This window comes from Vanessa tameamea, chromosome 30 (assembly GCF_037043105.1).
Source record: "Vanessa tameamea isolate UH-Manoa-2023 chromosome 30, ilVanTame1 primary haplotype, whole genome shotgun sequence".
Classification (NCBI taxonomy): Eukaryota; Metazoa; Arthropoda; class Insecta; order Lepidoptera; family Nymphalidae; genus Vanessa; species Vanessa tameamea.
The window spans coordinates 3317906-3330068 of NC_087338.1; the positions used below are offsets into that span (position 1 = coordinate 3317906).

Here is a 12163-nt window from a genome sequence, read left to right on the forward strand (position 1 = left end):
AAGCATATTCCACCATGCTGCTCCAATGCGGGTTGGTGGAATACACATGTGGTAGAATTTCGTTGAAATTAGACACATGCAGGTTTCCTCACGATATTTTCCTTCACCGCCGAGCACGAGATGAATTATAAACACAAATTAAGCACATGAAAATTCAGTGTTGCCTGCCTGTTACCCGAAATCATCGGTTAAGATGCACGCGTTCTAACCACTGGGCCATCTCGGCAGTAATTCTTTGGTGAATTCGAATTTTGAAATATATAATTAATGTTTACATATTTAGAGAACAGCGTTACTATATCTGGACATATATATATTTGTAGTGATTCAATTGGTATCTATCTCGAAGGCCGAGATCGATTTAAGCAAGGCCATCATAGATTCTAACTTTTAAATGGTCATTAAGACAGAAGGCGCAGTGTTCGAGGTGATCGATTCATGGATTACGATTTTAATCCGTCTGCCTTCCAAGCAAACGTTGCTCGTATGTAGCGTCAATAGCGCAATGATTCACGGGCCGCCCAGCGATGTAAAGAGTCGCAGGATCGATCCTGAACCCTTGGACTACTGTCGTCCCCACTAACACAAGTGATAAGCTTAAAAGGAGGGGTAAATAGGAATATTAGTAATTCCTTAATTAATTTGGGGCACTGATAATATTCTTTTTTTTTTTTTTAAAAAAGACTAATACGCGTTTAAGTTTTTAATGGAGTTATTAAATAATATGGTAGTTATACAGTTATATATTAGACATAAATAACAAAACTTAGTATTGTTGTGATCCGGTTTAAAGAGTGATTGTGACAGTGTTAAAGTTATACATGGATCAGTAGCTTGTGTATGTAATTGAACTAATTATATAGTTTTAATTGAACTTTTTGATATTTTGTAATGTATATATCACACAAAACGAGATCTCTGAAGCTATAGGTAGGAATAACTTGAAACTAAGCATATTTATTGCTTTCGAGACGTACACTTAGAAAGTACTAGCTGAACATGCGGCTTTAACTTCGCGAAATTTATTAAACTTGACTTTCAGCACACAAAATATCAGCCTACATTTAGCCTCGCTCGAGGGGTGAATTATAAAAAAAAGGTCCCTTTTCGGGACTCAAAACTATCTCCATAAAAATCTAATCAAATCAAAATATACATACTTTATCCAAGTAGGCTTTTACAAGCACTTTTGAATCGTCATTTAACAAACTATTTAAAGTAAAGCTACCACCGGTTCGAAATGTAGATTCTACCGAGAAGAACCGTCAAGAAACTCAGTAGTTACTCTTTTTCAACATCTAAAAATACAGTTATGTTAATTAAATACAATTATATATGAATGTTATGTCTCCTGCCTGGAAGTCAACGAGCATTAACTCCGCGCTTTTTTATCATCTATATAATCTTGTATCGAATAATATGCCTTCTTTACCAATGTATTTTTTACAATTGACTTGAATCTATGAAACGGCAAAGTTAAAAATGTCTGCGGAATTTTATTATAGAAGCGGATACCTTGCCCCAAGAATGATTTATTGACTTTGCGGAGACGGAAACTTGGCGTTCTAAGCTTATCCTTACTTCTTGTGCACATACAATGATTATCACTGATTTTATCAAAGTGTGAATCCATACTAAATTTAATCTAAATCCGTGCAGCGGTTTTAGCGTGAAGAGGTAACAGAGTTACTTTCGTATTTATGGTATCAGTATAATTTTGGTAATTTCAAATTTAAGAGAGAATATGCAGGGGGAGGGTTATTTAAGAACGTACTCATTCCTTAAAGGCCGGCAACGCACCTGCAAGCCTCCGGTGTTGGGCCATGGGTTGGTCATGATCACTTTCCATCAGGTGAGCGTCCTGCTCGTTTGACCCCTATAACTTAAAATGAACCGTACGAAGTTGGGAGGTACAGCTAGTAGAAAATAAATAAATATATTCAATTTTGTATTATATATATATATATATATATATATATATGTATGTATTTATTTATGTTTATAGTTAGATGTATATTATGTGTATTATTATATTTTATTTACAGTATGATATATAATTTATAAAATTATTGTACCCCTTCCCTAATTAGTTCTACAACCAGTCCTCTGTCCAAAGGTTGCCTGGAAGAGATCGCTGTTTTAGCGAGCGCGTGTTGCATTCGTGCAACTTTTAAATGTTAATTCTTAGATATAATATATTTAAGTGTTGGTGCAATAAAGCATAAATAAATAAATGCAATTTGTAAACATAGTGAAAGGCGGACATCGTAATGATAACTCTAGTTTACTTGCGATACCATGGGGTTGAATATTACACAAACCGTTACGACATTATTCACCTAGGTAATGAATACTTTAACTAGGTATTTATTTCTGAGGAAATTAGGTGAGCCCGTTCATTTGGTTGACAGCTCAGATTTAATATAAATAAATAAATTATAAATATTGGACAACATAACATACATTACTCTGATCCCAATGTAAGTAGCTAAAGCACTTGTGTTATGGTAAATCAGAAGTAACGACGGTACAAACACCCTGACCCAAGACAACATAGAAAATTAAAGAACTTTTTCTACGTCGACTCGACCGGGAATCGAACCCGGGACCTCGGAGTGGCGTACCCATGTTAACCGGTGTACGCACTCGACCACGGAGGTCGTCAAATAGGCGGACGGGCGAATGGGTGACCTGATGAGAGTGATGACCACATTGATAGACCATATGACCAATCTCAAAGGAGAAGATCAAGTTAAACTACTTGGCTGTTATAGTGTTGCGTACAGTTTGTCTCCGCGTTGTCAACTAAAACGCACTTGCACATCACTTACGGTCAAACTGGTCGGCCTTAGGCTACCACGACCGTGACCAGCATGTTTGAGCGAGGTAAAATGATGTATATCTATTCATCGCGACATGTTTTAGTATTGCACATAAGTATATTGCAAATAAAGAGTATTTCTTTTAAAATAATTTCGCTAAATCGAGTTCACGAATCAAACAAAATCAAATTCACGAATACGAAATCGAGAGTTCTTTTTTTAAATAAAAACGTAACCCCGAAATGTAATAATCAGTTCTATTTTTAAATGCGCCGATTGATTTTATTGAAAATGCAATCAAGAGTTTTTTTGAATACATACTCAACTATGATATTTAGATTTTGATACTGATGGTACATGATATTTACATCCTATGATTGTTCTTTTTGTAAATGCACAAAATTTTCAAATGAATCGTGGTCTTTTTTTTTTAAATATACCCAATCCTTGATATGCAGGAATAACTAAAATTCCTATTTTGCACTCGAATGACGTGTAGAACTGTTAGAAGTTTGTGTATGTCACAGAAATCATGACCGAACAACCGTTGAGTTAATGAGAATTAGGTTTGATAAGGATACACATGGTACTACAAGAAACCTTCACGCGAGTGTCCTTAACTGTACAATTTTTAACTCAAAGGCATTGTAAACGAACTCATGAGAAAAATATTTATCTATTTCAATAAAAGAAGGAGTAAATGTAAACAAACCATAGATTTATATATTCCATGCGATTCACTAATAGTTCTGTTATTATACTGTGCAAACACTTCTTGATAAATATATCTTTATTTATAATACAACACTATTGCACTTAACTTCTTCTTTTTCCTGCCTTTCTCCCAAATTATTTGGGGTCGGCGCATTATGTCTTTTCCTTCCATTCTCCTCATCCTCTGTTATTAACCATCTGATCGTCTACACGCTCCATCCACGTCTTCTTAAGTCCTCTTCCCCTACATCTCTCTTCACCCGTATTCATCACTCTTTTGGTGTTGCGTTTTTCTTCCACTTATAATTTCAAAATTGCAATAATAATGACATTGAAAACCCCATTTTTTCACGAAGCCATATTGAATATCATAGATTATATGTCAATTCAAGGTCAATTTTGTTTATTTATCTTAAATCCTTATCCTATTAGGACAGGCGAAAGCAATGATAAGTTTATTGTAATAGAAATTGATCGTCTTCAGGATGAAGTAATTTCACTAATGTATTGATGTCGCAATTGTTTTCCGTTTGGACATAATTGCTTTTTATTATAACAGTTAGCCACATAACCAAGCGTTATAAGGCTATGTTCAGATGACGAAAATTTAACGGTCGATTTCGACTGGCGTCTTTAAATTAGAACATCTGTGTGTAATAATGGCGACTGCACGCATGCTTTTAATTTTAGTGGTATACACCCGTACAAAATTGAGCGTCTAGTATTTTATAAGAATATATCTGTTATCGACAAAAGTTTGGAAAGAAGTTGCTCTTGCTACATGTTACGTGTGAAATGACAGACACGATGAAATTAATTAGAAAAGTTTGAGTAAAATGAAATGATAAGAAACAAAATTGTAATTAAAAATCCAAAGTCGACTAAAAGAAGAGTAACAAAAAAAAATGTTTAAATAATCTTATATAATATAAAGAATCTGAGTGACAGATAAAGAGAGGGAGAGGTCATCTGGAGGAGGATAACGCTTTTTCCTCACTTGATGATTTCTGGCAGTTCACTCTAAGTAAGTCGCGTAAAAGAACTTCGTTCCAAAACTGATCGCACTTATGACCCGAATAAATACATAGAACAGTAAAAAATTAAAAGAGTTCAACAATCGTAACGGAAAACAAGAATTTGATCTTGATTTTGAAATGACGTCATGTCCCGATGAACTCGTGAAGGTCTGATGCGTCGGAACTTTCCAACGATCTGACATTGACACGGTTTTGAACTTTAAATTCAATATATTATATAACTAGTTGTCGCCCGCGGCTTCACTTGCGTTTTAGGGGATCGGTTGTCATGTTTTAGGCAAAAACAGTAGCCCCTGTCCTTCCTTGGATTTCAAGTTTGCTTCGTACCAAATCTCATCAATTACGGTTCAGAGGTTTGGTAGTGAAAGAGCGACAGACAGACAGACAGAATTACTTTGGCATTTGTAATATTAGTATAGATTGTTGACTGACGGTTTCAAATTTTAATTGTAAAAATATACTGCTTTTTCAGGACCACTGAATTTTCATGTGGTGAAGGAAAACATCGTGAGGAAACTTGCATGTGTCTAATTTCAAAGAAATTTTGCCACATGTGTATTCCACCAACCCGCATCGGAACAGCGTGGTGGAATATGCTCCAAAACCTTCTCCTCAAAGGGAGAGGAGGCCTTAGCCCAGCAGTGGGAAATTTACAGGCTGTTAATGTAATGTAATGTATAGTACCTATTTAAATGGGTTTGCGCGATACCCTACCAAGGAAAATTGACCATTGCCCTAGAATAGAATGCTATGAGACCATTTGACGAGTTCTTCTATGTGTGTATCCTTGTTACAGATATGGCGCTAACTGATCATACAGATTTGAAAATGACCAAAATACTCGAACACAGCGATGTGGACAAAAATGCCGGATCTCAGATACAGAAGCTGTTTTCTGGTTCGACAGTTCTCTTAACCGGCGGCACTGGATTCCTCGGAAAGCTGCTGGTGGAGAAGCTTTTAAGGTATTTTTCCGATACTTTCTTATATAATTTACAACGAAATTGAAGACGAAATGCTTTGTCGTTTTTTTTAAAGGTTTTCTAAAAGCCATTTCAATATCACTTGTCAAAATAGTCAAATTTCTTTTCGTATGTACATTGAGTTACATTATTGATAGTTACCTTGCAAACTGCCGTTAACGTACATACAAATTTATTAGGATTCTTAATCTACGTACCTAACAAAATTGAATACAAAAAAAAAAAAACAAATATATAACATTGACATTTACAATAAAAATTACATAATTAAAGATTCAGCCATGGAATGTCGTGCTCTGAAATAGAACTAAGTCAACATTTATACTGAAAATGTCATTTCAATAATATATTTTAACAAGTTGATTACCATTATTTAGAAGTGAAAGCATTGGATTTGGACGATTTCGCGAATTACTCTTTAAATTTTATATAACAATTCGGGTTAATAAAAATATCACGAGCACTTACGGATCATTTTATAGCGAGTATTTGTGCTACAGGAAATTAAATTATGGTTCTTAATATTGTAACTAACTTAACTCGTCTCTTTCATTATAAAATCGAAAACAAAATATGCTTCATTCAAGTAGACTTTTTCAGGTAGTCTTCAATCGTAATTTCACAGAATTGTTTTAAATGTAAACCTACCACCGGTTCCGAATCTAGATTCTAAAGAGAAGAACTGACAAGGAACTCATTAGTTACTCTTTTCCGACACTTACATAACATAACATAATCAGCCTGTAAATTTCCCACTGCTGGGCTAAGGCCTCCTCTCCCGTTGAGGAGAAGGTATGGAGCATATTCCACCACGCTGCTCCAATGCGGGTTGGTGGAATACACATGTGGCAGAATTTCGTTGAAATTAGACACATGCAGGTTTCCTCACGATGTTTTCCTTCACCGCCGAGCACGAGATGAATTATAAACACAAATTAAGCACATGAAAATTCAGTGGTGCCTGCCTGGGTTTGAACCCGAAATCATCGGTTAAGATGCACGCGTTCTAACCACTGGGCCATCTCGGCTGACACACTTCCGACACTTAAAATACAAATATTACCTTGTATTTTTTTTTTAACAAACGGTTTGAATTTATGTATTGTCAAAGCAAATATCTGGGGACTTTTATTACAGAAACGCATACATTGCCCCAAGGAGGTTTTATTGACTTTGAGTCGGGAACTTGGCCTTATATAATACTTACTTCTCACGCGTATACGAATTGTTGTTAATTACAATGTGTTCCAAATTTAAATGTATGTTTTATTGCATTTAACAATATTGTTTAATAGATTATCCCAGGTAAGTGGTAATTGTATGAAATCGCGATAAATCTTTAGTTGAAATATATAAATGACGTAATATTATTTTAACGCAAGAGTTTATTTACCTTACGATGTTTTTTAATAGTATTTATATTCTTAACTTTCATAATTATTTTATAAATAAATTAATTATGTCTGAGAATTTTATTTATTTTTATGATATGTACAGGATGTTAATTGTCTTCGCACACTATTGTTAGTAAATATGAAAACGTAATAAACACCATTTTAAATACTGAAGGATATCCTTTGGTGTATAAGGTTAATGTGTTTTTAACACAATAATCACATTAAGTCTCTTAAACTCAATAGCAATTATTTAGTTACTTAAAACATTTAAACTAGAACCTTTTATGTTGCGGTGGTTTAGCGTTGTACTGTGTGGTACCACTGATCATATATTCAACCGCCAAACAACAATATTTAGTATTAGGTCCTTACATATGAAATTGGCGTTTTGTCGTACTGACCTCTTTGATCTGGAATATCTCCTCTTTGGTTAAGAATTCCAAATTCAAATTTATAAATTCATGTAGCTGGTACGTTTGAGTTTTGAAAACAGTCATTCATTTGTTTTTTTTTTCTTTATTTTTTTTCTCTGGCGTCGCTTCTTACCGTACAATGGAAAACATGAAATGTCGGTATATTTAAGAGTACGAGATCTACCGTGGCACCGGTGCTGCAGAAACAGCTCGAAGGATTAATTAGGTATGAGGAACGCGCTGGTGTCGCAAAAGAAAGCACGGTACATTTTCGTTCTGGAAATTTCGACCTTCAGATGCAACCCCGTGGACGGCCGGAGAGCAATGTGGAAAATGAAGAATTAAAAAATATAATTGTGCTCCGGTTTGAAGCGCTTGAGTCAGAACTACAGGCACTCTAGACCTAACACCCCTAGTTCCCACGTTTGATTACCCATTGTCGTTTTAAGGGTCGTGGTGTGAAGTAGTGTTGCATATCGATAGTCCAATGTCGATAGATAAGGTGTTAGCGATAGTATCGATACCTCCCCATGAGCAATACTATCGATAGTATTGCAAAAACCGTTACTTTTAACCTCAAATATCGATATTCCAAAACTATCGATACTATCAATAGTCCAAAACTATCGATACTATCAATAGTCCAAAACTATCGATACTATCAATAGTCCAAAACTATCGATACTATCAATAGTCCAAAACTATCGATACTATCAATAGTCCAAAACTATCGATACTATCAATAGTCCAAAACTATCGATACTATCAATAGTCCAAAACTATCGATACTATCGATACTATCAATAGTATTGCTGGTACCAATAGTATTGCTTACACAGAGCTAGCAAAACTATCGATAGTATCGATAGTATTGTCATAATCAATAGTATTGCTCACGGTATCGATAGTATTGATCAAAACGATACTATCGATAGTATCGTTTATCGATACGATCGATATCCTGAATAGTTTTCTAATTACAGTAGCATGTATCGTTCCAAAAATCCCATATTAAATTTGAAAAGTCGTTGCCCTATATATATCGGGGTGAATCAAACGTTAGCGCGATTCAGAATTTCTGTCAATTTCACGTGTTGCATTAAGTTCAAAGGGTTATCTCAATAGTAGCGGAGGTATTTACTGAGCGGGAGTTTGTTTATTCCGTACACTATGTTCATTTAAACTGTATGTTATTTACGCATACAAACTTTATTGATATCACAAATAAATTTTCGTCGGCGTTTTGTCCTTAAACGTATTACGTATTACCTTGTAGAGGTTATTAAACCTTACACAATCCCTTTATTTGTGAAATGATATTTAAAATAGATTTTGACCGTTTTTTTTAAACTTTACTTTTAAGTTTCCAGAATGTTTTTATGATTAATCGATTAAACGTAGACAATAAAAAAAATCGTTCAAATTTATTAGTGGTAGGGCTTTGTGCAACCCGTGTGGGTACCACTCATCAGATATTCTAACGCCAAGATACTGTTTTGTAGTAAAGGATTAGTTCGTCATTGTAATATACGATGGCGAGATTTAATGAACCGCCCAGCGCCTTTTTCATTTTCCTGAACTATAAAACTATAAGCCTCATTGTTAAGGCTGAGGGTTTTTAAATACAGGAAATACGTTTTTTGACGTAAAATTATTAACAAATACATTTCATTCAATAACAGTAACTAGAAAGTACGAACACATAAATATTTGACCGGAAATGACCATAAACAAGTAGACACGTCACACGACATGATCAACAACCTTAGTCACGACAGCAATCCATCGACAACCCTTCCCGGTATCGCACAGGGATAAACCTCTACATAGATTGTCTTTATATCGTATAAGAAATAACTCTATTGATTTACGCGACACATTTAAAGCTCTCAGTCGGTAGGTTTTTTCCGACGTCTTCAATGATCTTCGTCATCTTCCAGTCAATTTACGCAAACCTTCAATGAATTATACACCTAAACGTTCCTCGTGAATCACTCCGTCAGTTGGTGAAAATCGTATATAAAATCCGGTCCTACTGAACTAACTACTTCTTGAGTTTATATTTATATATTTAGTTCAGTAGTAGTAGGGACGGGCTGATGAATGTCCTGTTAATAATTGGTCACAACAACAATAACGCTGAAATATTAACAATTCCTTACAAGACAAAAATGCGCCATCAACCTTGGGAACTAAGATGTTGATGCCTAACTGGCTGACTCACCCCTAAAACTGAAACACAACCCTACTAAGTATTCCTGATTGTCGGTAAAATATATCTTTGCTTCGTACGTAGGGACTAGATTACTATAATTGCGTATACTCACTATTATGTCAATATATATAATAAAATTGTAAAATGTCGGTGTCTGTACGTGGAAGATTTTCATAATTTTCGCAAAGTTTAAAAAAATCATCTTGTTACTTCTATTTATTTAATTCTTTTTTATTTTGTATCTTTATGGGTTATTTTGATTTCCTTTTGAGATAAGCAATCCTGTCACACATCCGAAATCTACGAAGTCGCGGGCATAAGCTAGTATATAATATATGTTATACTATTGACCCCACGGGGTTAAGTAGTCTGCGGTGTTTGCATAAAAAAATATTTCAATTACAATTGAAAAAAAAAAACTTTAGCTGTACATTTTATACAATCAAAACCCGCCAGAACAGCTATTCAATATAACCTTCTAAAAAGTAAGCGATCAAAAAAGGTTTAATATACATTTTTTTAATTCACGTAACCAGGAAATGGATTCCAATAAAATTGTTACACATTTCGTATGGTTTTTAATAGATTTAGCTGCAGTAATAAAATGGTTCAGTAATGTTTAAATTGCTTTGTATGATGCTTTTAATATGTTTTGTACTTGCAACGTTACCCCCTCTTATATTTCCCATTAAAGTTGAATTTTTCAAAAAGCCCTTACTAAACTTAGCCTTAGGGCCTTCTGAAAATCCGCCTGGGTAGGTATCACACACTCATCAGATATTCTACCGCCAAACAACTCAGTATTGTTGTGTTCTGGTTTAAAGAGTGCGTGAGCCAGTGTAACTACAGGCACGAGGGACAGAACATCTTAGTTCCCAAGGTTGGTGGCGCATTGGCGATGTGGGGAATGGTTAATATTTCTTACAGCGCCATTGTCTATGGGCGGCGGCGGCCACGCACCATCGGGTGGCCCATATCCATAAAAAAAGAACTATTTATCACCCAATTTCGCTCGTGTTTTTGTGCTTAATCTGAATTCATACCAAATTTTAACAAAAGCGTTTTGACCGTGACAGTACAACAGACAGAGTTACTTTCGCCTTTATAATATTAGTATATATTTACTTTTAATACAAATTTCTATTGTTTATTTCGGGTTTTTTCATATCTGTGTAATTTAATTGGCGGGAAAGAGATTTTTGACGATTCTCGTATATGGAAACGACTTTCTGAACCGGTGTAAGGCATTTAAATTAATATTATAACACGACGATTCACCTGTAGTTGTTGAGTGAGTTTTTTTTTATAAAATACCATATGTGAATCCCGTAAGCATTAGCCATGTTGTTTATAAAAAAATAAATTAACCGACCTTATATAAAAGGTTCTCAATTTACATAAATTTAGTTTTCGGACAAAGTACCGTTATATATAGACGGATATTATTTTTTTTATTTGAAATAGGATTATTTAGAACCGGTCATATTTAAATTTCGTAACGATCTGATGACGAATTTCGGAAACATTTAAAAGCGTGTACCTAATTCTTGTTTATTCTCAGACAGGATGTATTAGCATTAGCAGCCTGTAAATTTCCCACTGCTGGGCTAAGGCCTCCTCTCCCTTTGAGGAGAAGGTATGGAGCATATTCCACCACGCTGCTCCAATGCGGGTTGGTGGAATACACATGTGGCAGAATTTCGTTGAAATTAGACACATGCAGGTTTCCTCACGATGTTTTCCTTCACCGCCGAGCACGAGATGAATTATAAACACGAATTAAGCACATGAAATTCAGTGGTGCTTGCCTGGGTTTGAACCCGCAATCATCGGTTAAGATGCACGCGTTTTGACCACTGGGCCATCTCGGCTCATCAGGCAGGATGTGTTATATGTATTTAACTAACAGGGAAAAGTGTAACTACTGAGTTTTTACCGGTTCTTCTTGGCTTTACTTGATGTAGAGAACTAATTTGAAGACGATTCGAAAATGTTTAAAAGACCCTACATGAATAAAGTATACTTTGATTTTGATTATAACAGACATCGGGATAAATGCCATCAAATCAATAGTGATTTCTGATTTTAATGCTGTTGAACACGTTTTTTTTTTTGTTTTAAGAATATTTATAGTTTTGCCGTCTTAGAAATATTAATAAACTTGTATTTTTTACGGGCGGGCCGTGACGTTGTTCGCTAGTATATGAATGCATGTATTATTATAATGCAGAATTTATTCGACCAGTTTTTCCACCTAGTTCAAAACTTTCCATCGTATTATGTTTGCGTCGTTCATAATTATGCGGTTGACTGACATTTAACGTTAAGTATAAACAATTAAGGTAATTTGTGATTTGTATGTTTTAATATTAAATTGCTCGTTGATCTGGTGGCTAGGTCGCAGAAAACTGAGTTCAAAGTCAGATAGATAGCTACCGAGTTTGTCTTTCGGAAAATTTTGAGCAGTACCAATTTCACCTTCGGAAATCTCGTCTAAATTCCAAGATAAGTAAATATTGGGCAACATCACATACATTACTCTGATCCCAATGTGAGTAGCTAAAGCACCTGTGTTATGGAAA

General features: G+C 34.9%; 1 protein-coding gene across 2 annotated transcripts in view; it reads left to right on the top strand.

Annotated features, from left to right (window-relative positions):
- Positions 1-12163, top strand: part of LOC113391691 (fatty acyl-CoA reductase wat-like) — a 51054-nt gene that overhangs the window by 9165 nt on the left and 29726 nt on the right. For both annotated transcript variants that reach the window (XM_026627746.2, XM_026627747.2), the window contains exon 2: positions 5370-5538. In XM_026627746.2, coding sequence (XP_026483531.2) covers positions 5372-5538 — 167 coding nt within the window. In that variant the 5' untranslated portion in view covers positions 5370-5371. The remainder of the gene's footprint in view (positions 1-5369; positions 5539-12163) is intronic.